Source organism: Eptatretus burgeri, chromosome 2, assembly GCF_056783735.1.
Source record: "Eptatretus burgeri isolate ZD-2024b chromosome 2, Ebu_testis_v1, whole genome shotgun sequence".
In the NCBI taxonomy this organism is placed as follows: Eukaryota; Metazoa; Chordata; class Myxini; order Myxiniformes; family Myxinidae; genus Eptatretus; species Eptatretus burgeri.
Genome location: NC_140962.1, coordinates 108,307,600 through 108,335,541, shown reverse-complemented (window position 1 = coordinate 108,335,541; position 27,942 = coordinate 108,307,600). Strand labels below are relative to the sequence as shown.

Genomic DNA, 27,942 nt, shown 5'->3' with positions numbered 1-27,942 from the left:
TAACACCGCTCGGTTATCCCGATAGTACGGGACGGGTCGCTTAAGTGGCCCGTGTCCGAAGTCGACCTGCGGCGAGGTGCGATCGCCCGGTCTACCCTCCGTGTGGGTACTTAGGTAGGTCGAATTTGGCGAGCAACCCTATCCCACGCGGGGGCCGATTGGCTCGATCGCGGTGAGACCGAAAGGTCCACCCGTGACTGGTTCCCGGCGTTAGTCCGAGAGGGTCACGACTGGATTGTCCGTCCGGTGGGCGACGTGCCGCGATTCGAGTTACGTGGCCGTTCGCACGCCGGCGGGCGCGAATCCGCGACAATATATCCATATATATATATATATATATATATATATATATATATATATATATATATATATATATATATATATATATATATATATATATATATATATATATATATATATATATATATATATATATATATATATATATATATATATACATATATATATACATATATATATACATATATATATATATACATATATATACATATATATACATATATATATATATATATATATATATATATATATATATATATATATATATATATATATATATATATGACTGTCTGAGTCATAACCTTTTTCCATTTGAGCTTTTGTCATCAAATGAACAAAGGTCTATGTCACATAAAATTGTCAATTTTCATCCAATTAACCTGAAATTTTATGAATCTGCATTTTGGTTCACCAATCAAAACCTCGAAGCCAATTTTTTGTTTTTTTGATGAAAAAGTCAAAAGTCAACGATTAGTTATAATCATCAATTTTCATCTGACTGACCTGAAATTCAAAAAATTTGCATAATGGGTCATTGAATTGTTTCCCCAATCAAAAGCTCGAAGCCACTTGCTTTTATTTGATCAAACGATCAAAGGTCAAGGTTGCATAAAATCATCAATTTTCATCCAATTGACTTGAAATTTGAGCATGGTTTGCATATTGGGTCACTAAAGCCTATTGCTTTTGAGGTTAAACGGTCAAGCTCGCTGAAAATCATCAAGTTTTTTTGTTGTTGTTGTATTTTTGTTGCTGTTTTTGTCATGTTTCACATCTGGAAGAAGAAGACATCTGAATATAAAGCAGATGCAGACAAGTTATGCATTTTCAAATGCTTTCTCGTTAAGTTTGAAACGATAAAGAAAATTATATTCTACAAATTGTTGCATGTGTGTGTACTCTCTACCATTAAACATCGAGGTTCCATTGAGGGAATGAAGCTCTTAATTGTTGCTACACAGTTTTGCATAATTTAATTAAATTTGTATGTTAAGTTGTTCATTAAATTTGCATGTTGTGTCGTCGTTTTCCATCTGCGCAACTGTATTAATTTGATTATGGGACGTTCTTCCATTTGGCCATATGCATGACCATTGATTGTTGTGGACCATCCCCACATGAAAAACAAACAAACAACAACTCCACAAACAACATTGGAATTGATAAAAATGTAATCAATGTACAAAATGGCACAATGTAAGTGATATCGTACCAAAGTCAGGGGCATGTGCGAGTGGCGCTGTGATTAAATTTCAGCAAGATTGACGACCATTGTGGCTGTTCTTCGAGCAGTCAGTGCTCCTGCTTGCTTAAAGGTGTTGTTGCCTGCTGCAGCCAACATTTTGATATCATACTTGAGAAACTGGAGCTAATATTCACCCCTTCCTTCTCTCAAGGCATTTCTGTCTGCTTTGCACTCATATTATATAGTTATGTTCTATGTGTTGTGGGCCCTATGAGCTGAGGAAAGGAATAGAGCTCCTAAAATGCATCTGTGAGAACATGGCCCAACTCCAAAAATCCCCAATCCATAAAATCAATTTGTGTCATCTGCATCTTTTATGTTCCCTGAGTTTGGAAACCTTTGTGCAGAGTTATGTCTTTGATTTGTCATTATAGCCCTTGACACATTATATGTATGCAATTTTGGGATAACAAACCCATGCTTCCAGAAGCCTTGACTTTGTTTAAAAATAAATTATAAAACATCTTGCGGTGATTTCTGAAGTAATTGATTTGCTGCAAGTGCCCCAAGTTTGATAAATGGTATTGATTGGCTGTTGAATTGGATACTGCAGTTTGTTCCTGAGATTATGGCATGTGCATTGATGAATAAAAATAGTTTATGATTTCATAACTTGTCCTGCTCCATCCTTTCTTGTGAGTGCATCCAAGGTATAATTATGATCATCATACAGGGTAAATTAACCATCGTGATTGCAAGGGCCAATCGTTTCAGTTTTTGCGATTGTATCAAGGGAGTGGGATATCATGACTGTGGCACACCCTTCTCCGAGGCAGTCAATTGAACACCTGGCTCACGGGAGTTGCTCCTCTCATCCCCTATTATTTATGAAGTGATGGAATGTATTCTTGGGCATTTGTAATATTTTCTTCTGACTGTAATCATCTGCAGCGGCGATGTTCCTGCTCTGCGCTGTGAAAGTTCCTGATCATGTGAGTGACATGCTGCTGTCAGAGTTCCAGCATGAGGATGTGGCACAAAGGGTGAATGCGATTCTGCGTTTTGGTGCACTCTGGCGTTTCCGCTATCAAGTGTGGCCACGCATGGAAGAAGGTGCACCACAGACCTTCAAGGTAATCAAAACTCATCTGTGACCTCCTTGCTGTGACAAATACAAGTCGTCATTGACTGGTCACGATCATTGTGTAATTATTATTCATCTCATAATTTAATTGATATATTTTGCATTACACTGGTCTGCGTCATTTCAGAGAGCTAGGTTTTCTCAACGGTTCTCGTATGTTTTTTGCATGCTGAATTTAAAAATGTATCTCATTTCGCTCAATCAGGTCAAGTTTTTGACGCTCAATGCTATCTCAATTTTAAGGAAAAAAAATAATCAAAATTTTTGTTTTTTCAATTAGCATTTTTTTTAATTCAAAATAAGATTTAGATTGACAGAAAATGTACAAACTATATATAAAAAAATGACGCACAAGTACCGTTAATGTGAAATTCAACATTAAGAAGACGAAGGAAAACAGCGACTGCTGGAGCGACTGAAGTTGGGTGTTGCCAGAAACAACGATTTATCTCTATTTTTCTGAAATTGAAATGAAAGTAATTGAGAAGGCACTTTCTTCCACATTAAGTGTACTTGTGTGTCATTATATGTATAGTTTGTACATTTTCTATCAATGTAAGTCTGATTTTGAATTTAAAAAATGCTAATTAAAAAAACAAAAATTTTGATTATTTTTTTTTCCTTAAAATTGAGATAGCATAAAACTTGACCTGATTGAGCAAAATTAGATACATTTCTGAATTCAGCATGCAAAAAACATACGAGCCATTGAGAAAACCTAGACCTCTGAAAAAATATTTCAAATGCAGCCCAGTGTTATCATTCAGATACATGAAGTCTTGATTATTTGGTTTATCCCGATATAAACTATACAACGAGCCCAAACTCGTTTTGGAATATATTTGCATAGCCCATAAAGACTGTTCCATTTTAAAAATAATAATTCAAACAAATCAATAAGGATTTCAATGTAAAGTACCAAGGAGTAGAACAGCACACGGTAGATTGCATACCTCCACCAGGCTGAACAGTTTACGTTTTGTATTCCACTGATAGGCCGGAACTGCATCTGGACCTTAACCAAAATCCAATCTACTAGTTTTTGTCACATACCTAACTCATCCACCAAATTTTGTCATAATCTGTGCACACCTTTTTTGAGATATTATGCGATGTATATCATTTTTGGGCCCATCTCTTAATGGTGAAAAATCACTTTAAAATTTCTCGTATCTGGATCCGGATCCGGATCTTCACAAAAATCAAAATGGTTCATCCTGGTCACATACTCAACTTCTCCACCAAGTTTCGTCAGAATCCGTCCATAACCTTTTGAGATATCCTGCTTCAGACAGACAAACTGGGGTGAATACATAACCTCATCTGTCCACCTTCAGTGGCAGAGGTAATCAAGGGCAGATTTAAGCATTTATTTCTCTGTGACTCCAGTGAATTGAAAGCTTGGAAGTTCATTCAATGAGTATCTTTTTTTTCTTCGGTATCTCTTCTCATGCACCATGAAAAGTCTGCTTATTTTGTTGCTTTTCCACAGAAACAGACCAAACTGAGGACTTTGCCCATTTCCATAAACCAGTTCTTTCTGATTAATTTCTGTTTTGGAGATGTTCCAACAGCTCCAAGGACTTCAGCAACAGCTTCCTGAGTATGAAATTTTTGGCCAATCCACTGGGAATTGCTAGCCATATTCGGTCATCGCAATGACTTTTGTAAATTTTACTTTTAGGTAGTACTGAGAGCCTGGTGTTGGCGCAGTGGTTAGGGCAGCGGCTTGGGATCCAAAAGGTCCTGAGTTCAAGCCCCATTGGGCCACTGAATTAAGACACCAGGGGGTTGACTCAGCCTGTCATCCTTCCGAGGTCGGCGAAGTGAGTACCAGTGTACTGGGCCGGTGTATACCCCGGTTAAAATAGGTGTACCATATCCCTGTGTTGTAAGAAGCGACCAGGGTTGCGTCAGGAAGGGCATCCAGCGTAAAACATGTGCCAAATCACTATGCGGATCATACGGATGATCCGCTGTGGCGACCCCGAACGGGAGCAGCCGAAAGAAGAAGAAGAGTAGTGCTGACTTATTTGTCTGAAACAGCACTGACCAACCAGGACTAAGTCAATCTCTTCAAGCCAGGCTGCAATTTTAAAGTGCTGCATTAGATCGAAAGTGGTCATGACTTCATCATCCACCTGTAGAAGAAAAAAAACACAAGCAAGAATGCGAAACACAAATAAAAATGTTTTTTTTAATTAATAAATTACTTGATTAATTACTTAATTATTATTGATTTATTAATGACGTATTTATTTTATTTCTCATCCTGGTAATATCTCAGGCACCTTTTGAACAAGGAAGCTGATATTTGGACATGACGGTGACCAATTTATTTGGCTATAAAGAGTTTTTTAATCAATTAATCGATTAATTATTTTCTTTCTTGCTTTCTGGGTGAGATATCTCGGCCATCCTTTGAGCTTGGAAGCTGAAATTTGGGGACAAAAATGAAGATGTGCTTTGGCGAAGTATTTCTTTTATTTAATAATTAATCAATGGATTAATTACTTAATTATCGACTAATTAATTATTTTATTTCTCATTCTGGCAATATCTCAGGCACCTTTTGAGCTCAGAAGTTGATATTTGGACACAACAGTGAACAAGTGATTTGGCTGTAAAGGGTATTTTTGATTTATTAATTAATCAATTAATTATTTACTTTTTCGATTAATTACTTAATTTTCAAAAAGTTAGAGATTCAAATGAAACATTGGTGGTTTCGGTATGTGATCACCCAATTCATAAAGAAATTAATTATTTTCCCTGTTTTATTTATTTATTTTAATTATGCAATTAATTATTCAATCAATTATTGTACACTGCTCCCTCCTATTTCCGACTCCATGTGCTGCACGGTGGCATCGCCTTGCGCCGAAGGTACCCCGGCGATGCCACGCGCTGGAGGATTGTTTTTTTATTTACTTGGCATGTGGGCAGTGTACTTTGAATGTACCAGTACTTGTTTGTTTTCTTATTATTTGCAAAATGGAAGATTTTTCAAGTATATTGGTCAGTCGATTTTGTTATTGTCTGTCTGTCTGTCTGTCTGTCTGTTTATCGCCTACAGGTAGAAAATTTAAACCGATCTTCACAAAACTTCATCGCATGGTAGAGTTTGTCAAAAGGAAGAAGCTTCTTGTTTTTGAGGTCAAAATGTCAAATGGTCAACATAGGCCAAAGGTCAATAACTTAGTTGAGATTTCTAAAATCCTCCATTTTCAACCGATTGACTTGAAATTTGAAGAGGATTTATATTTCAGGTCACCGAATTCAACCAGCCAATTATTTTTGAGGTCAGCATCGACCAAAAGGTCAACATAGGCCAAAGATCAACTTAGGTGATATTTCTAAAATCCGCAATTTTTATGCGATTGACTTGAAATTTGAAGAGGATGTATATTTCAGGACATTAAATTCAACCACCAATTATTTTGGAGTTCCACAAAGGCCAAAAGGTCAACATAGGCAAAATTTCTAAAATTGTCAATTTTCATCCGATTCACTTGAAGTTTGAAGTGGAGTTGCATATTTGGTCATTGAATTCAACCACCAATTATTTTTAGGTCAAATTTGTTTTGCAGACTTTGCAAGTATCATGCTCTGCACGACGTCTTCTTCTTGTTATTCTGTTTGTTACTTACGAAATCTTTAGATTTCGTAAGTATATTGATGACTTCCGTTTCTGTTTGTTTGTTTGTAGACACGATAACTCGAGAACGGAAGAAGCTACCAATGTCAAATTACACCACTTGATTCAGGAGGGTGATGGCTAGTGCTGATTAGATTTTGGTCAAAATCGGTCAAAGTTCAAGGTCACGGTGAGGTCAAATATTCGATTTTTGATGGTTTGGTACAGATAACTCGAGAACGGAAGAAGCTACCATTGTCAAATTACACCACGTGATTCAGGAGGCTGATGGCTTGTGCTGATTAGATTTTGGTCAAAATCGGTCAAAGGTCAAGGCCACAGTGAGGTCAAACATCCAAAAAATGATAACTCGAGAATGGAAGAAGCTTCCAATGTCAAATTACACCACGTGATTCAGGAGGGTGGTGGCTAGCGCTGATTAGATTTTGGTCAAAATCGGTCAAAGGTCAAGGTCACAGTGAGGTCAAACATCCAAAACATTCGATTTTTGATGGTTTGGTACAGAATCATCGTAGAAACTTCTGGTTTGCATCGCGACCTTCTCAAGAGACAGCTTTTATTAGACAAGGTCAGAGGTCAAGTGGACGATTTCGTAAGTACCAGTCTATGACTGCTTGTTTGTTTGTTTGTTTGTAGGCACGATAACTCGAGAATGGAAGAAGCTACCAATGTCAAATTACACCACTTGATTCAGGAGGGTGATGGCTCGTGCTGATTAGATTTTGGTCAAAATCGGTCAAAGGTCAAGGTCACAGTGAGGTCAATCATAATTCCATAAATTCACATCGAGAAATGGAGTATTTTTGCTACGCTCGACATTACGAGTTCATTTTAACTTCGATTTTAATTTTGTCTTCGGTTTTTGCGATCGCTGAGGACGCTTAAAACTCGGTTGTAGAAATTCTGGTAAAAATCGGATGTTTTGGAGACGTTTTAAGATTGTGTAAAAAAAATATTTCACTCGACGCGTCACGGGTCGTCCCATGATGCAGTGCGCTCGAGCAGACACGTCGTTGAGTCACGCTAAAGGCCCGGTCACACCTTGACGTTTTCGCCAGCGATGGCAACGTATTAAAATGTATGTAAAACGCTGGCTTACGTTGAACTTTTGAAGTTTTTTTTAAAGATTCGGACGTATTCATAGCGACTTGGTCTTATGTATAACGCATTGGTAACGGACACAGAACGTTTCGTTGTGTTATAGATAACTTATACCAACGAATGCTGAACCTGTTGTCGGCCTACACAACCGATGCCCAACGATAGTCTAACTTAGGCATAGCGCGTTGCACGCATCGCCGACGATGTCGTGACGTAGCCTATTAAAAGGCTGACGCACAACGATTCGAATCATAACTGCCGTAGAAATGGAAGTGACAACATCGCGGTCACACCTTGGCGATCTTGCCAGCATATGCCGACCTAAGAAAAATGTGTCTAAAACGTTGGGGCACGTCAAATACGGTATGAGTAAGTTTGGTATACGTGAGTAGAACGCTAAAGTACGCTATCATACGTCGTGGTAAGTAGAGTACGTCAAGAAATTTTAAACATGTTCAAAATTTTACGACGTACTCGGCGTATGACACACGTTCCGCATGCGATGGGGATAAGTTTTACACACGATATGTGGACGCTTACACACGTCCACAAAGGCTACTTATAAGCTACTCATAAGTCGAAACACGTCGCGGTAATGTCTTTTTTACGCGAAACTTATTTCTAACTTATGTTTGACGTGCTTTGAACCAATTCTTTACGTATTCCCAACACACATCGACGTATGTAGACGTATTCCAATGACGTCTTCCGGTCGACAAAAAAAAAATAAATGAACGTGTTTCTAGGTTACAACTGCCATATAAAGACGTGTTCCCAGCGGTTTTGGGAATTGGTATATAAAAATGCTGCTCATAAAAGGGGAACCCAACAGTGTTTTCGAGTCCTTTTTGAGTCGCTGTCCATGTCAGCAGTAACAGTATCAGTATCAGTATCAGTATTAGTATTAGTATTAGTATTAGTAGCAGTTTGTTCATGTTGGCAGTAGTAGGTGAGTGTGAGGGGGAGGGTGTGGGTTATGATGGATCGTCCTTGCGTTTAACGATTTAACGATTTAAATGATAAACTCAACGATTTAAATGGCTGCATCTCCACTATTGAAAGTAGACGCTTGCGCTCAACAATTGGATTTTTTTTACACTCAACGACTTTTAAACGGTACCACTCAGCTATTTTCATTGTTTACAATGAACGATTTAAATTGCTGTCACTCGCCTTTGTTTTTTGACGCTGGGGTTTGGAAATTTGAAACGTTTCTTCTGAACGTGTTAAAACGCTCAAACTCGACTATTTTAAATAGACGCTGCCGATGGACAATTGGAATCATAGCCAAGCTAGACATCGAAGTGTGAACATCCTCGTCATGCCGAAGAAAAGTTTGAAGAATGCTGCAAATAAGTGTCCTGGCCGTGGCCGTGGACGCTGACGCAAGGACGATCCATTATACCGACGTCTTTCAGCTTATGAGTAACTTAAAAGTAACGTCTGTCGACGTGTGGCAACGATCGCGTAACGTGCCAACAACACGTTAATCATAGGTTAGAAACAAGTTTCGAGTACGCTAAACATTACCTCGGCGTGTCTCAACTTATGATTAACTTACAAGTAGCATGTGTTGACGTCTGTCAACGATCGCAGACCGTGCATACAACTTGTGGCCAGCGTAGCGGAACGTGTGAGTCATACGCCGGCATACGTCGTGAAATTTCAAGCATGAAAAATTTGAGGACAACCAAAAAGTACAACGTTTAAAGCCAACGTACAACGACGTATGGCAGTGTTTTTCAGCGTGCTCTCAATGTTATCAAAACTTACCCATAACGTATTCAACGTGTGCCAGCGTTTTAGAAAAAAAATTCAAAAATCGGCATACGTTGGCTAAAACGTCAAGGTGTGACCGGACCTTAAGGTATAATTGTGTGGAGAAATGGAGATTTTTGCTTCGGTCGACGCTACGATTTTTGATGGTTTGATACAGAATCATCATAGAAACTTCTGGTTTGCGTCGCTACCTTCTCGAGAGACAGCTTTTATTAGACAAGGTCAGAGGTCAAGTTGATGATTTCGTAAGTACCAATCTATGACTGCTTGTTTGTTTGTTTGTATGTTTTTTTGTTTGTTTGTAGGCACGATAACTCAAGAACGTAAGAAGCTACCAATGTCAAATTACACCACGTGATTCAGGAGGGTGATGGCTCGTGCTGATTAGATTTTGGTCAAAATCGGTCAAAGGTCAAGGTCACAGTGAGGTCAAACATCCAAAACATTCGATTTTTGATGGTTTGGTACAGATTCATCGTAGAAACTTCTGGTTTGCGTTGCTCCCTTCTCTACAGGCAGCTTTTATAAGACAACGCCAGAGGTCAAGTTGACGATTTCGTAACTACCAGTCCATGACTGCTTGTTTGTTTGTCTGTCTGTCTGTCTGTTTGTCACCTCCAGGTCACAATTCGAAACCGATCATCATGAAACTTTGCCAAGTTGTAGAAGTAGTCTCAACTGAGAAGCCGATTTGATTTTTTTGGTCAAAGGTCAGAGGTCATCTCGAGGTCAATTTTCTAAAATCATAATTTTTCATGCGATTGACTTGAAAATTAAACAGCAATTGAATTGCACATTACTGAATTGGGAATCCAACTATTTTTTTAGATCAAAAGGTCAAAGGTCAACTCAAGATCAAACTTCTAAAATCTATTTTCAACTGAAAAATCATCAATTTACATGCTATTAACTTGAAGGTTGAACAGGATTTGCATAATCCATCACTGAATTGGGAAAGCAACTATTTTTGAGGTCAAAAGGTCAATGGTCAACTGAAGGTCAAACTTTTAAAGTCATCAATTTCAATCTGAATAAAGAATCAATTTTCATTCGATTGACTTGAACTTTGATTAAGATTTTCAATTTAAATCGAAATGAAATGGACAATTTTATGTATCCATGGCAACCTTTGGAGAGGGGGTGGATTTTGCAAGTATCGTGCTATGCACGACATCGTTTTCTTAGATTTCGTAAGTATATTGATGACTTCCGTCATGTGTGTGTGTGTGTGTGTGTGTGTGTGTGTGTGTGTGTGTGTGTGTGTGTGTGTGTGTGTGTGTGTGTGTGTGTGTGTGTGTGTGTGTGTGTGTTTGTTTGTAGGCACGATAACTCGAGAACGGAAGAAGCTACCAATGTCAAATTACACCACGTAATTCAGGAGGGTTATGACTAGCGCTGATTAGATTTTGGTCAAAATTGGTCAAAGGTCAAGGTCACAGTGAGGTCAAACATTCGATTTATGATGGTTTGGTACAGAATCATCGTAGAAACTTCTGGTTTGTGTCACTACCTTCTCTCGAGACAGCTTTTATTAGACAAGTTCAGAGGTCAAGTTGACGATTTCGTAAGTACCAATCTATGACTGCTTGTTTGTTTGTTTGTCCAGGCGACATCTCAGCCATCCTTTGAGCTAAGAATCTGAAATTTGGGTACAAGAGTGAAGATCTGATTTTGCAAAAAGGGAATTTTGTTATTTTTTGATTGAGCAATGAATTGATTAATTACTTAATTATTAACGATTTATTAATTCCTTATTTATTTTCTTTCTCTTCTGATATCTTTGGTGCCTTTTAAGCTTGGAAACTCAAATTTGGACATGACATTGAACAAGTGATTTGGCTATAAGGGGTGTTTTTGACTTATTGATGAATCAATTAATCGATTCATTTTTCGATTAATTACTGAATTTTCAAAAAGTTACAAATTCAGATGAAACCGTGGTGGTTTAGGAAAGCTTTAAGCCAATCGATTAAGAAATCAATTATTAACGATTATTATTTATTTTAATTATGCATATAATTAATTAATCAATCAATTATTGTACACCGCTCCCTCGCAATTCCGACTCCTTGTGCTGCAAGGCGGCATCGCCGCGTGTCAAAGGTTCCTCGGCAATCTTACCCGTGGGAAGATTGCTATTTATTTATTTGGCATGGGGGGGGGGGGCGGTGTACTTTGAATGTACCGCTACTTGTTTTCATTTTTTTTCTTCATTTATTTATATTTTCAATTACGGTTGTTTTCTCACGGTTCTGTTATTTTGCTGGTGTATCGGCTTCGATGTCTGTCGGCACACAAAATTACCGTGCTTCCCCATTGTCTCGGGTCACTCACCTGCATTTTTTTCTTTTTTTTTTCATTTACTTATATTTTCATTTATGGATGTTGTCTGACGATTTTATGACATTTTCCAGTATACTGGCTGTGATGTCCACTGGTATGTAACATTTCAGCTTTCTAAGTCACTTGGAAGGTACCGATCTTTATTATCAGTCAGTGAATGAGTGAGTGGGTCAGTGAGTGAGTCAGTGAGTGATTAGAATTAGCTTTGTAAAATAAATAAAGAAAAAAAAGAAATATATATTGATACATACAGTGGGGAGAACAAGTATTTGATACACGAGCGATTTTGCAGGTTTTCCCACTTACAAAGCACGTAGAGGTCTGTAATTTTTATCATAGGTACACTTCAACTGTGAAAGACGGAATCTAAAACAAAAATCCTGAAAATCACATTGTATGATTTTTAAAGAATTAATTCGCATTTTATTGCATGAAATAAGTATTTGGTACAGAAACCTTTGTTTGCAATTACAGAGATCAGACGTTTCCTGTAATTCTTAACCAGGTTTGCACAGACTGCAGCAGGGATTTTGGCCCACTCCTCCATACAGATCTTCTCCAGATCCTTCAGGTTTCGGGGCTGTCACTGGGAAACACAGACTTTCAGCTCCCTCCAAAGATTTTCTATTGGGTTCAGGTCTGGAGACTGGCTAGGCCACTCCAGGACCTTGAGATGCTTTTTACGGAGCCACTCCTTAGTTTCCCTGGCTGTGTGTTTCGGGTCGTTGTCATGCTGGAAGACCCAGCCATGCTCCATCTTCGATGCGCTTGTTCAGCGAAGGAGGTTGTTGGTCAAGATCTCGCGATACATGGCCCATCCATCCTCCCCTCAATACAGTGCAGTCGTCCTGTCCCCTTTGCAGAAAAGCATCCCCAAAGAATGATGTTTCCACCTCCATGCTTCACGGTTGGGATGGTGTTCTTGGGGTTGTACTCATCCTTCTTCTTCCTCCAAACACAGCGAGTGGAGTTTAAACCAAAAAGCTCTATTTTGGTCTCATCAGACCACATGACCTTCTCCCATTCCTCCTCTGGATCATCCAGATGGTCATTGGCAAACTTCAGATGGGCCTGGACATGCGCTGGCTTGAGCAGAGGGACCTTGCGTGTGCTGCAGGATTTTAATCCATGACGGTGTAGTGTGTTACTTATGGTTTTCTTTGATACTGTGGTCCCAGCTCTTTTCAGGTCATTGACCAGGTCCTGCTGTGTAGTTCTGGGCTGATCTGTCACCTTTCTCATGATCATTGAGGCTCCACGAGGTGAGATCTTGCATGGAGCCCCAGACTGAGCGAGATTGACTGTTATCTTGAACTTCTTCCATTTTCTAATAATTGCTCGAACAGTTGTTGCCTTCTCACCAAGCTGCTTGCCGATTGTCCTGTAGCCATCCCAGCCTTGTGCAAGTCTACAATTTTGTCCCTGATGTCCTTAGATAGCTATCTGGTCTTGCCCATTGTGGAGAGGTTGGAGTCTGATTGATTGAGTGTGGACAGCTGTCTTTTATGCAGATAAAGAGTTCAAACAGGTGCAGTTAATACAGGTAGAGTGGAGAATGGGAGGGCTTCATGAAGACAAAACTAACAGGTCTGTGAGAGCCGGAATTCTTACTGGTTGGTAGGTGATCAAATACTTATTTCATGAAATAAAATGCAAATTATTTATTTAAAAATCATACAATGTGATTTTCAGGATTTTTGTTTTAGATTCCGTCTTTCACAGTTGAAGTGTACCTACGATAAAAATTACAGACCTCTACGTGCTTTGTAAGTGGGAAAACCTGCAAAATCGGCAGAGTATCAAATACTTGTTCTCCCCACTGTATATCCTATATGTATATGTATCCTATATATATGTATATGTATATGTGTATATATATATATATATATATATATATATATATATATATATATATATATATATATATATATATATATATATATACATACATATATATATATATATATATATATATATATATATATATATATATATATATATATATATATATATATACTTATATCTATTTAAATAACTAAAAATAAGCAGCTCAGGAGACATATTTGTGTGAAGAGTAACAGTAATAGCACACTGATGAGCCTAAAAAATAACAAAATTCTTTATTTAAACGCTGACCTTTCAGAAGACCACTATCTTCCATCCTCAGAGGTAAAATAATTTAATATCACTGCACATGCCGAGATGTTAGCTGTACTTATGCCCAACGGGAATGGTCACGATTGGGCTGTGAGGGGAATAATCAGCATGAGGTTTGGGACAGATTAAATAAAGAGAGTGGGATTGGAGGGTGGATTTGCTTCTGGATTGGATGTTTGGGTCACAGGTTCGGTGTCACATGTTCCATATCTGATCCAGGTTTGTGTCTTGGGTTTGGCCTTCGCATCCGGGGGTGGGGACTGTGGCTGATTGCGTAATTCTTGATGGGCAACATGCAGGTCGACATGACATTTAATCGACCGTGTGCCCGAAAACCCTGCTTTGAGAATTTTCCGGTTGGCCCAGCTGGGTGCTGAGGCTTTCACTGCCATGTTTTCCCATGTGAAGGTGTTATGTGCATTGTGACAATCATATGAATGTATATATATATTTTTTTTCTGTCATGCTAAGTGAAATGTCAACAGGAAATATGTTGATGAAAATCACTTCACAACCCTTTGGCAGGTGCCACCACCAAGCATAAACTTCACACTGCCCTCCCCCATCTTGGGGATACCATCGCTTCCTGTATTTGACCCACCGTGGGTTCCACAAACTCCTGACAGTGTTCAAGAAGCCATCACTGAAGACCAGTCGGTACGTCTATCCTTGCACAGATCCCATTAGCAGATAAACCTTCAAGTATTGACAACCTGACGCATTTCCTGTTCCATCATATTTTTGAAATCCATGACTTGCTTCTTATATTGTGCTCTCATTATTTATTTAAGTTACACATCCGGATTGACGATTTGAGGGAGGGAAGGGGGGGTTCCCCCCAAAATAAGATATTTGCTTTCTTCTCAGAAACTACACACACAATTTTGATGAAACTTGACCACAACCTTCATCATCCGTGATGTACCAAAGTTTGTTCACGACATCAAAAAATGGGGCCCCAACATTGGTTCATTGGTACATTTTGCTGATTCCGTCCCACGTTGACTTCCTCCTCAGTTTCATTATTCTACCAGGTAAGCCCCCAGGGGTATTGCCCCTATTTTTATTTGTTAGTATAAAGTTACCGGAGAAGGGTCAAGCCCATAGTCAGTCAGAGTGACTTCTTGTACCAAGGGAAGGAAAATAGATGGGAAGGACAAGAGCGAGTTGATTCGAGTTTTGAACTGCTTGAAGATTGTAGATAGTTGGAAAATCAGAGGGAGACTGTCGATTCCAGAATTTAGCAGTACGTGGAAAAGAAATTAGTTGCACCTTTATTCATGGTTCTGCATACCTCATGTGACACACATTGAAGGTAGGTAGTGAATCCAAGTGAGTGTAATGAGCATGCATCATTTTGCCAAGAAACAGCCATATATATATCAATGCTGGTTGATAGAATTACAGAGGAAACTGCTGAATTGTGGGTGAGGGGCTGAAGGCTGTCAGTCAGTGAGCTCATAAGCCGAACAGCCTTAAATTGCCTTTGATAAAGAACAATTGCCACAGATGTGGGAACTCCTAAAACTACCAATGTAGGTGATTAGTTAAGAGGTGTGATTAGAAGGGTGTGAAGAGGTGGCTAGCAGAAATATGGCATTTACCCGAGGTACCTAGAGGCACCAATACAGAGATTTGAGGATAAAATTGTCGGCTTGGAGGAGGGAAATAAGTCAGGATTGTTCGGATGTTCAGAAAATAATGAGGAACGTGAGAGTGCGTTATGACAAGCTGAGAAAGATCAATAAGAATGGAGAAATCCTTGGCTTCTAGGCCAGGCCACACAGTGTGGAATGAATGGGGAACCCAACTCGAGTTATGGACATAGAAGACCAAGCACAATGATTTTGATTACAATGGCTGCATAATGTAACTGTCATTTTAAAATGTCGACGAAATTTATTCGACCATTTCTCACTATGCAGTATATTCAGCATGATGCATAGCCTTGTGTTGGCTTAGTGGTTAGGGTGGCTAGCTTAGGACCGTAGGGTCCTGGGTTCGAGCTACATTGGCTGCTGAATTTACACCAGGTGGGGTTGACTCAGCCTGTCATCTTTCTGAGATCGGTGAAATGAGTACCAGTGTACTGGTGGAGGGGCACAGCATCAGCAGCACAGCCACGCTTCCAATAAATGATTGCGACCCGACAGCCAAGCTGCCATACGCAAGAACACAACAAAGCATGATGCATGTTCCACCAGATTGAACATACATGATTGACAACTGAAGCTCGACACATTTTGGCAGTCAAACAAGGAACATGGAGCACTTGACATGGGGGTTGTGCTTGGTGGGCCAACTCAAGATGTCCCCGATATTGAAACTCTTTGGATTGTTAAGGAGCAGAGAGCTAAATGCCAGAACACGAGTTACTTTACACTTGAAGCGGACAACATTGGTATACGTTGACGGAGAGCTCACAATTATTGAGTGAGCAATCTACAAGCCAAACAATTAATGAATCATCTTGACAAGTCCCAAATCTAGTTGATTTCTAAGGTACACCTGCCCTGACGATACAAAATGATCTTGCCTCGAATTTAATTGTGTCTACGAGAGGTGTTCAAAATGTTACAGGAACAAGATACGGATCTTAACAATTAAAACAATTTCTTTTTTTCGAAATAGTATCGCTCGACTTTAATGCACTTGTTGCATTTGTCCTTTAAATGGTCTATGCCAGTAAAATAGAGGTTTTCAGATTGCTCTTTCAGCCGCTTCTCAGTTTCTGCAGTCCATTCCTCATTGCCTGCAAATTGACGGTTATGCAGATCAGATTTCAAATCTCCAAACAGAGGATTATCACTGGGGGCCAAATCTGGGCTGGATGGTCGAGGTGCTTTAAGCCACAGTGAAGAATGATGTTCAACACTGGCTGTTTGCATAGGCACGTTGGCGTGAAAGAGAATCACACCTTTGGTCAACATCCCTCGGTATTTGTACTTGATGCATTGTCCCAATGTTTTACCAGCACAACACTCTCCTGTGGTTGTAGTTTCATGAAGCATATAGTCATTTGGTAGAATTTCATTGTCAGCTGAGAAAAACAAACATGTTGTTGCCGGCTGAGGGTTGGATACGAAATTTCTTACGTGGCAGTGACCCTTTGCATTTCCATTACTTGGATTCCAATTTGCTTTCAGTATCCCAGTTGTGAATCCGAGTTTTTATCATGAATTCCCATCCGAGCAATAAGGTCTGCTGCATCTGCATTGAGCAATTCAAGAAGCTCACGGCATAATGCTAGTCGATGCTGTCGATGTAGAGCACTGACATTTGGGGGGACCTCTCTTCCTGGGAACTTGGACATGCCTAAGTATGTCTGGATTATGATGAAAAAGCTGCCTTGAGAACTTCCATGTTCTTTGGATATCTCAAGGACCTTAACACACCAATCATTTCCAAATGATGCCTCAACTTGGTCAACGATTTGTGGGTCGGTCACACTTGCTGGCTATTGTAACCTGGTGTCATCTTCATTGGGCTTTCTTCATTTGGCTCATAGATGGGCTTGGAGCTGCCTCCTTTTTTGCATTACACTGTGATTGAAAAGTGATGCTCAATCTGGGTAAGATCCATAATTTGTATGATGCAGCAATGTTATGGAATATTCTCTGAAATCACGGACTGTCAGATAAAAGAAACAAGCATACGGCGATGGTTGTGTTACATAAAATTGGACTGTTGATTTCCAACTATTGCCAATTCCTCGACCTCTTTGAATGACACTCTTATGCATTTGATTAAAATTTTATCCATGTCCGCGTCATCTAAGCTGTCCACCTCTGATGAAAAAAGCAAAGACGAATGTTTTGTTACTTATCATTCGCATAGAAATCATTCTCAGCAAAGGCTGTCTCACGCTCTCACCAACGAGTTGAGCACATTCTCAAGAACATGCAGCAAGAGGAGAAAAAACTAAGACTGGGACGTGAGGCCAGCATCATTAGTGCTGTGCCTATCACACAGAAGGCTGGATTTGAACCCTCAGCAGCTGCTGTGGCTGGTCCAGCTGAGCAAGAGGAGGAGGGTGAGTGGATGATGAAAATTTGAATGTTTTTCATCTGTTTCACCTGGCATATCCATACCATGAACTCATTGTGTTCTCACAGGAAAAGCAACATGTACAGCGCCTTCAGAAAGTATTCACACCCCTCGACTTTTGTTCACATAGTGTTGTGTTGCATCCTGAATTTAAAATGGATTAAATTAAAAAAAATTGTCACCGATCTCTACAAAATACCCCATAATGACAAAGTGAAAACATGTTTTTTGAAATTTTTTCAAATGGATTGAAAATGAAAAGCTGAAATGTCTTTCGTCAATAAGTATTCAATCCTCTGAATCAATTATTTGAATCATATATATATATATATATATATATATATATATATATATATATATATATATATATATATATATATATATATATATATATATATATATATATATATATATATATATATATATATATATATATATATATATATATATATATAGCCTGGTGTTGGCGCAGTGGTTAGGGCAGCGGCTGGGATCCAAAAGGTCCTGAGTTCAAGCCCCGTTGGGCCACTGAATTAATACACCAGGGGGTTGACTCAGCCTTGTCATCCTTCCGAGGTCGGCGAAATGAGTACCAGTTCCAGTGTGTGTACTGGTAGAGGGGCACTGCATCAGCGACACAGTTGCGCTTCAAGAAATGACAGCTATACGACCACCACCACTCCAAGGAGAAGTGAATTATTGCAAAAAATATTCGGTAAGGCTCACTTGGCTGCGCCTGGATGGGTTTGAGGGTTGTGGAGTAGCAGCTGAAACCCGAATCCTATCTAGGTTCCTCCTGATGACTCCATCTTTGCTCTTTACTTCTTCGGGTTCCTTCTTGGTCTTCTGTTTCATTGTAGAAGAAACTTTGGCAGCGATTACAGCTTCGAGTCTTCTTGCGTATGTCTATCAGCTTTGCACATCTGGAGTTGGGGATTTTCTCCCATTTTTCCTCGCAGATTTGCTCAAGCTCTTTCAAGTTGATTGAGGAGCATCAGTGAACAGCAATCTTCAAGTCTTTCCACAGATTCTCAATGGGATTGAAGTTGAGGCTTTGGCTGGGCCACTCAAGGACTTTCAGGTTCTTACTCTGAAGCCATTCCAGTGTTGCTTTGGCTGTATGCTTGTGGTCATTGTCCTGTTGGAACGTAAATCTTCACCACCGTCTAAGGTCTTTTGCACTTTGAAGAAAGTTCTCCTCTCGGATTTGCCTGTATTTGGCTCCATTCATTGTTCCCTCCATCCTTACAAGTCTCCCAATCCCTGCCACTGAAAAGCATCCCCATAGCATCATGCTGCCACCACAATGCTTCACCGTAGGGATGGTGTTAGATGGGTGGGTGATGAGCTGTGCTCGGTTTCCACAAGAAGTCATGTTTTGCATTCAGGCCCTGGAGTTCAATTTTAGTCAAAACAGACCACAGAATATTTTGCTTCCTGCTCTCAGTCTTTCACGTGCTTTTTTGAAAACTCTAAGGATGCTGTCATGTGCCTTTTTCTGAGAAGTGGCTTCGGTTTTGGCCATTCTCCCGTAAAGCCTAGATTTGTGAAGTGCTGCAGAGATTGTTGTCCTTCCAGCAGGTTCTCCAATCTCAGCCAAGGAACTCTGTAATTCTGTAAGAGTGGTCATTGGGCTCTTGGTCATCTCTCTGACCAAGGTCCTTCTTTCCCAGTTGCTCAGTTTGGTTGGTTGGCCAGCTTTCGGAAGGGTCTGCATCATTCCATGTTCTTTCCATTTCCTAATGATGGAACTCACTGTGCTCTTGGGAACTTTCAATGCTATATAAATTGTTTTATACCCTTCCACTGATCTGTGCCTCACAATTCTATAATGGAGTTCTCCGGAAAGTTCCTTGGACTACATGGTGGAGTTTCTTCTCTGACATGCACTGTCAATTGTTGGACCTTATATAGACAGGTGTGTTTCTTTTCAAATCATGTTCAATCAATGGAATTGGCCACAGGTTGTCTCCAGTCAAGTTGTAAAGACATCTCAAGGTTTATCAAAGCAAAATGGATGCACCTGAGCTGAATTTGGAGTGTCATTGCAAAAGGGATTGAATAGTTATTTACTCAAGACATTTCAGCTTTTCATTTTTTATTAATTTTTAAAATTTTCTAAAAATATGTTTTCACTTTGTCATTATGGGGTATGCTGTGTAGATCGGTGGCAAAATTTTTTTTAATTTAATCCATTTTAAATTTGGGCGACAACACAACAAATTGTGACAAAATTCAAGGGGGGTGAATACTTTCCGAAGGCACTGTATATTTACCTCCATTCAAAAAGTGTGCAAAAGTAGAAGGAGGTTGTTTTCTCCCTTCTCTCTCTGATTGTTTGTCTGTTTGTCATTTTGTGCAGGATATCTCAAAAAGTTGTGGACAGATTTGGATAAAATTTGGTGGGCAGGTTGGATGTGTAACAAGAACGAACTGGTTCGATTTTGATGAAGATCCGGATGCGGGTTTGGTGACTAGAATTTTTTTTAAGTTATTCTTCACTCATGAGAGATGGGGCCAAAAACGATATAGAGCATGATATCTCAGAAGGTTGTGGATGGATTTGGCCAAAACTTGGTGGACGTGTTTGGTGTGTGATAAATACGAATTGATTCATTTTTGGTGATTGTCTGAATCCGGATCCGGATTCGAAAATTATTTAATTTTTAAGTGATTCTTCACCATTGAGAGACCATGCCAAAAACGATATATAGCATCATATTTCAAAAATGTCTTCGGCCCGATATGTTGTTGTGCATCAGGCATTGCATGGCAGAAGTATGCACTCTACTGTGTGCCCTTCTCGTTGAATGCAATGCTCAGCATTTATTCACCTTGGGTAAAAATATCACCTTGAGCAAAGTCGATGGCGCATCACCTCAAGTCCCCACACTTCCAACCTAAAGCAAAGTTGAAAGATGGCAGAAAGTTCCACCAGGATTGCCCCAATATCAAATTTTGAGTTAAATTTTTTTCCCCTTTTGACCCCATGATCCCAACTCCCCACCCCTGGGGCATTAACCGGTGGTCAAATCTCAAAAAACATTACATATTTCATGCATCCCCAAAAGCTGATTGCATATACAAAGTTTTGTTAAAAATGTTTTAAATTGTGCCTGTGATTGTGATTTTCAGTATTTGATCGTTTGACAGAGCGTGGTCAAAAATAACACTGCTCTTGTGTCTTTGTGCCATGTGATGATCATGACCACCAAGTTTGGTAAATTTCTGCCCATATGTTTAGAGAAGATAGCATGACGGATGGACAAACAAACACAGACAGACATAGACAGACAGATGGAGCCAATTCAAGTATCCCTCCCGTTTTTTTTCAAAAAGTGTTGTGATAATAAATACGAGTGCTGGGAAATGGCAATGGTGGGAGATTTGGAAGTTCATTATACATAACACAGTAAGATCATAGATATAGCAACAAAATCAATTCCAACATTTTCGTTGAACAGGAAAGCAAATAAGGAATCGGCCTGCCAATTAAATTAGAGGGCCATCTGCTGATTTAATATTTTATAATGTAGATCCATTGGCTGTAGATTGTTAAATTCAATAAAGGTTTTTAATAATGCTTTTCCACTTTAATGTATGTTTTAATTATGCATTATGCATCCAGACATGGCTTCTTGCATTTCTTGGAAACATGAAATAATATCCTCTCTTGTTCAACACACAACAGTTTACAATCAATCTCATCAAAACCTCTCGTACTTTAGGTTACTAATTTTGTGGGTTTCAGGCTATGATCAAGCTTTAACAATTCTATAGGATGCTCTACCAGTGCGATATTACATCATGAAGACCAATTTCCATGCTGCACTCAGTACTGAAGGTTGGCACTCATACAACCTGGTGCTTACAGGAACTGGTGGTTATTGTGGTGAAAAATAAGCGATATTTGTATTTCTACCCCAAAATGCAAGAGCTTTTGATGAATTAAAAAAAAAGAAGAGGAAAATTATATATATATATATATATATATATATATATATATATATATATATATATATATATATATATATATATATATATATATATATATAAAAGCCTGGTGTTGGCTTAGTGGTTAGGGTGGTGGCTTGGGATCCCAGGGTCCTGAGTTCAAGCCCCGTTGGCTGCTGAATTAACACCAGGGGGTTGACTCAGCCTGTCATCCTTCCGAGGTCGGCAAAATGAGTACCAGTGTACTGGTCACAGTGTATGCCCCGGTTAGAATAGGTGTACCATATCCCTGTGTGTCGTAAGAGGCGACCAGGGTTGGCGTCAGGAAGGGCATCCGGCCATAAAACATTGTCTCAAGAAAAAGCCAACCCCTGCACAGCAGGGAAAAATGGCTGTAAAAACGGTCATTTTATATATATATATATATATATATATATATATATATATATATATATATATATATATATATATATATATATATATATATATATATATATATATAATCACATGGCTGCACAGGCTGGTATACAAATAGAGACTAATTAGTGGGGCAACTTGGCATAACAATTGTGCATTTTGTGAGGAAAGCACCAAATTTGGCACACTAGTAGCCTATCATATTATGAACAGATTTGGATATTGGGCCATCTCAAAATTTTTGATGGCAGTGGAAAATGGCTGCCACAGCCATCAGCGGCTGAATTTGAGATGGCCCAATATCCAAATCTGTTCATAATATGATAGGCTACTAGTGTGCCAAATTTGGTGCTTTCCTCACAAAATGCACAATTGTTATGCTATATTTAGCTAAGTTTCTCCACTAAATGGGAGAGCGAGGTAACAGAGGGTAAAGATGAAATGAAATCGGAGTGCGGCAGCAGGACAATAGTTAAACACAATAAGGAAGGGAATGAATAAACAGGAATAAAAGAGATGAAGGCTTGCAGAAAACATGTTAAGCTGCAATTGAGAGGGTTGAGATTAATCTGGGTTTATGGGGGTGGAAAAAAGCATGGATTTTTAGTTTTCAGCAATAAATGAAATGTGATAAAAATTTATTGCACAATTCATTTGCATTTGAACCACAAGATACAAAATTTTAATCAGGTACTGTCCTTTGTATTATTTAGTTGGTGTGAAGTTGTTAACACATCGGTGCATTTGTTAACAATGGCCTGTTAGCACACCTTTTGCTCTGACAAGATGTTAACATCCAAAACCTCACCTTGTCCTCCTTGCTTCCTAAGACAGTTAGCACACTTCAATAAACGTCCTGTTAATTTCATCCATTGTTCTCCCTGCACTCTGGCACAGATCACCTCGATGCCATCACAAGGAAGGCCAGGTCTTTATTATAGCGCATTTGTCAATTTTTTTTTTCTCATTATGTGCAGGCTCAGCTGTATGGCCATTCCATTCTTTGAAGTACACACTGGCTTTACATTTCAGAATGAATGAGTGGCATCATTGTGTAAATATGGAAGTGATGTAAGGGAATAAAAAAAAGAAGAGGTGAATATGTGAGAGGATTATTTGTTTGTTTTTACGACAGAGGAAGGAGGGAATATGGCTTCACGGCGCCTTTCTTTAAGCCCATCCTGTGCTTCCAGCAACTCTCACAGAAACTGCTCGCTCCGGCGCAGCTCTGTATGGTCTGTCCGGTCTACCTTCAGTGTAGAAGGTATGATGCTTGTCCTTATTCTAACTCTCTTACAAACTGTCACTTCATTGGATTATATGATCACAAATAAACAGTTCCACAGCTTCCTTTGTCCACAGATGAAAACTCGCATTTACATGAACTCAAACCTTTGTCAATTTTGGCTTATCTCTAATCCCTGCTCATTATGAAGTTTCGGTCAGGGCACGATTCCTGGGATGCGGCCGCAAGCAGCATGATTTTGAAACTCTTTCCAAATCCCCCAGCTGGATAAGTTATACCTCTCTTACAAATTAAACGTCTTGCTCCTTTGGTTTTCAGGTGATGCAAAACAAATATGGACATGATTGACGATTTATAGTTTCAAGAGAACATCAGATACCCTTTTACTAATTAGACTACTGTGCAATTTTGGGTTGGGGTGATTGTTCAATTTTCTGTTGTACAAAAGCACCGACGAAATGATGTAATGTCAACTCTAATAATCACGATTTTCTTGTGCCAAGAGAATATGTACGTCATTCTGGCAAATGAAGTGGAGTTGAGGCTACAGCTTTACGATAGTAAACCAGACCAAAGACAGCATCGATGTGGATGTTTTAGTGATTATTCTAGTAACTTACACATGGTAAATTATCATATATTGACACAACCACACAATTTAAATTACTAGCGGGCACCCCTGCCCTCTGGGCGAGAGTACTCGTGTTGCCCACCAACAGTGGGCAATGTACTGCAGCACAGTCTTGGAAATGCACTTTCTAATTTCTGTCATTTTTGAAAGAAATTTTATTTATCACTACATATCATACTCCATATTATGAGGAAACCATGTGATAAAGACACCACGCCATGATCACCAAAATTGTAATCACAGCTGTGAGAAGTGATGCAACATGAGGTGCTGAAAGCATGTGATTTGCCGAATCACTTAAATGGACCATTGTTTGCTGATGCAGATAGACACGATAGCAAAAGACATGAATAACGATGCTGGGAAAAATGGTCACACCCAATTGGTCAGTGCCGTGACCAATCGACGAGTAAATACTGGCAACATAGCTACAGCCACACTAGCTCTTTTTATTTTTGTAGATGTTGATCTTACGGCTACTGTACTCGAGTGCAGTAAATCTGTATGCTTCCACGAGATGTCAGTAGGTTGACTGGGCATTATGATCTACATCATTGTGTCTTCACCACTCAGGAAGAAAGATGGAGTTTTTGATATCGAGGTGATGATATCACAGACTTGTTTCACCCGTATTGGTGAAATATGTGTTTGTAATATAAAATGCTCAGGTTTGTTTTGTTTTGATTAGATGTGCAAGCATCTGTACATAAAGAGGACCAGAAGTTTGCCTCTGCAAAAGGCATTGTTGATGCTATTGGCCAAGACACAATGCAACTACGTACGTGGTAGAATGCTGATATAATGGCACAGTGAGCCTCAATAACTCCTCAATGCTCTTATTTTATCCCCTACTTTACCATTTCTTCTGAAAAACTTTCCCTCTTATTTCCAACTCTGGCTCTGCCCTCCCTTTAAAGTTTTATTAGCAGGGTACCCATCTCCGACAGGTTCGTAGATGTCTCACCTCAAATTAGCAATTTTTGTGGTGTGTATTGGTAGAAACGGGAATTGAGATGTAGACCATGACGTGTGGTACATGTTTCCTTCACAGACATGGTGCTCTGCTCAGAAGAAGAACTATTGTTCGTGATGAAAAATTGGCCATTTCATGTCAGATCATTTTGTAAATGGTATCATGCCCAGCTTCAACAGTTTGTCATCAATGTGACATGACCAACCTCAGTGTTTCAATGGTTAAGATGCCCTGATTACCTCCAAAATCACGTGAGAACACCCAAACTCAGTATGAAAGTATAAGAATATATTTCCATCAATATACCTCCCCTCGATCCATCCATCCATTGGGACCATACTTTGTGCAGAGCATTGGTGCTGCCAAAACAGTCTCCTTGGCTATTGGGCACAATCCTGGATGGGTCGCCACTCCGACACAGGATACCAGTAAGCCGGCACTCATTTTGCCGACCTCAGAAGGATGACAGGCAGAGTCAACCCCACCTGGTATTAATTCAACATCCGAGTGAGATTTTGAGATCCAAGCCCACCACCCTAACCATTAATCCAAAACCAGGCATAATATACCTCCCCTCAATGGTTGCTAAGCTGGCTATCCATTCTGCTGGAACTCACTTCTGAGCTTTAAAGATCTCATCGTACCTTTTCAACAAAGTAAGTCATTGTGTGATAGTACTTCTGCCAAATTCTAAATTTCTACCACGACTAGAAGGTCATTTGGCCTGCAATGGAGTTGCATCCTGTCCAGGTGAAATTCTCAACTATAAAAACGTTTTTGACTGAGACCAGTTAGTTTCACTCTAATGAAGCAGTTGTCCTGATGGAAGTTAATGGACGTATGAGAGGATCCCATGAATCAGAAACTTGGCAATGCGATTCGCTGACCAGCCACGATGTGATGCCACCCTTGGAGTACTAATGCTTGAATGTCTCGATGTCATAATTGCAGAAAGTTACGGAGTAATAACAACACCTCTTACATTTCCCACCGTCTGCATTGGTTGTCCCGAAATGAAGTGATTTATTTATTTACTTATCCGTATACAGCCTGTGGCTACTTGGCTGCATTATTTTCTGGGGACATGGCTGTGCCGCTGATGCAATGCCTCCTGTTACCAGTAAGATAGTACTCATTTTGCTGACCTCAGAAGGAAGACAGGCTGGGTCGACCCACCTTGTGTAAATTCAACGGTCTGACAGGGGCTTGAACTCAAGACCCTGGGATCTTAAGCCAGCCATCCTAACCGTGAAGCCAACACCAGGCGTAACTAAGTGATTATCATACTTTAGAGTAGAGAGGGGGGAAGGTTAAATTTGCAATTCCAATTCACTCCAGCCTGCTTTCTCATTGTCTAGTCATGCCCTTAATATAATTGCTGAGCAAGAAAATTTGTATGTGACCTCTTTGAAAAAGTTTAAAATGAATAATTTTAAGGCCAAACTATGCTGCATGAATTGATCCATCTTTGCGTCAAGCAAGCATGATCACCTACAAACTGAAGAAAGTCATATATAACATTATCTACTGAAACAAAATCAAACTCATTTCAGAAATCTCCATCCACATTTAGCACTTCGTGTAAATCCACATAATCCCAAATTCAGATTGTAAACACTCACACGAAAACTTAGTGTAAACACACACAATTCCACATTGTTTACCAGGAGTAAGCTGTCATTCCTCCCACAGAGGAAGAGCATGGAGTGGACCACACTCCCACCCACTTTGCTCTACAACCACCACAAATGATCTTTCCAGCCTGCATTGGTGCCTGTATTGTGCCCATTATTCAACTGCTCGAGGATGGACAAATACAAGACGATGGAGTGGCAGGTATGCTCAAGCAGCACTTTTGAACTTTTTAATTGGACTAATCCAAAGGGAGTCTGACCTGATGGTGCAGAAGAGAAACACTTACCCTTGACTTGTCTTGTCTGCTTTCAATTCTTGGCCTGGATATAAACTGTCCAATTGGTGCCTCACGGGCCAGGCAGTGAAGCATTGGCTTTGTTTGCTTAGCTGTTTTTTGCTTTAATTTGTGGTACAACCTATCTATTAATGTTTAGTCTAACTCTGCCTTTTAGGCCTTTGCAGACTGACACATCATGCTAACCTTACATTGATATTTTGTGGCTGCTGCATTAGTGCATGGGTATTTATCTCTTCAAATCACAGATCAAATAACATTAATTGCAGGATGTGACATGTTATCCCCAAAGCTTAATACAGCTGTGAGTGGAGCTCAGTTTCAACCAATGCAAGGAATAAAATTTAAAGAAAGAAATAGCATAGTACGTGTAAAATAAAAGTTTGTTCAACAGCAATAACAATCATGGTTCGACTGTTCTGAGACAGTATACTCATAGTCGTCAGATAGCACTAGAAATTTTAAAATAGGACCACTGGACCTGTAGCTTATCTGGACCCTGGCCTAATGTTGTAACCTGAATTTGGTAGAATTCTGACTGCTGGGTCTGGTGAGGAAGATTTTTGAAGGAATTTATATGATTTTCCCAAAAAATTTCATAAATCCCCCATTTTGACACAACTGGTCATGTGATTGGCATGACCTCCACAATTTAACATTAAGACCCTCTCCTAATGTTGTTGTAACCCAAATTTGGTGCCATTCTGACAGGTTGTTTGGAGAAGAATTTTTTTTAAAGGATTTAATGCGATTTTTCCAAAAGTTGACATTTGGACACACTTCCGGTCAGGTGATCTGCATGACTTCCAAAATATAATTGACATCCCTACCATACCATAATGTTGCAACCCAAATTTGTTAGCATTCTGACAGGTGGGTCGAGAGAAGAAGGCAATGGAAAGCATTCACACGATTTTCCCCAAAATTGACTAAGTTGGCCATTTCGACACATTTCCGGTCACGTGATTGGAATGACTTCGGCAATTTAATATCTCTACATTGACCTAATGTTGTGACCCAAATGTGGGAGCATTCCTGACTGATGGATCAGGAGAAAAATATTTTGGAAGGAATTA

The 27,942-nt window shown here is 39.5% G+C and overlaps 1 protein-coding gene across 7 annotated transcripts in view; it reads left to right on the top strand.

Moving 5' to 3' along the window:
• UNC80 (unc-80 subunit of NALCN channel complex) overlaps nucleotides 1–27,942 on the top strand; it is a 449,893-nt gene that overhangs the window by 209,432 nt on the left and 212,519 nt on the right. For all 7 annotated transcript variants that reach the window (XM_085870661.1, XM_085870659.1, XM_085870657.1 and 4 more), the window contains 5 exons: nucleotides 2,438–2,619; nucleotides 14,194–14,325; nucleotides 17,506–17,701; nucleotides 23,222–23,350; nucleotides 26,629–26,772. In XM_085870661.1, coding sequence (XP_085726787.1) covers nucleotides 2,438–2,619; nucleotides 14,194–14,325; nucleotides 17,506–17,701; nucleotides 23,222–23,350; nucleotides 26,629–26,772 — 783 coding nt within the window. The remainder of the gene's footprint in view (nucleotides 1–2,437; nucleotides 2,620–14,193; nucleotides 14,326–17,505; nucleotides 17,702–23,221; nucleotides 23,351–26,628; nucleotides 26,773–27,942) is intronic.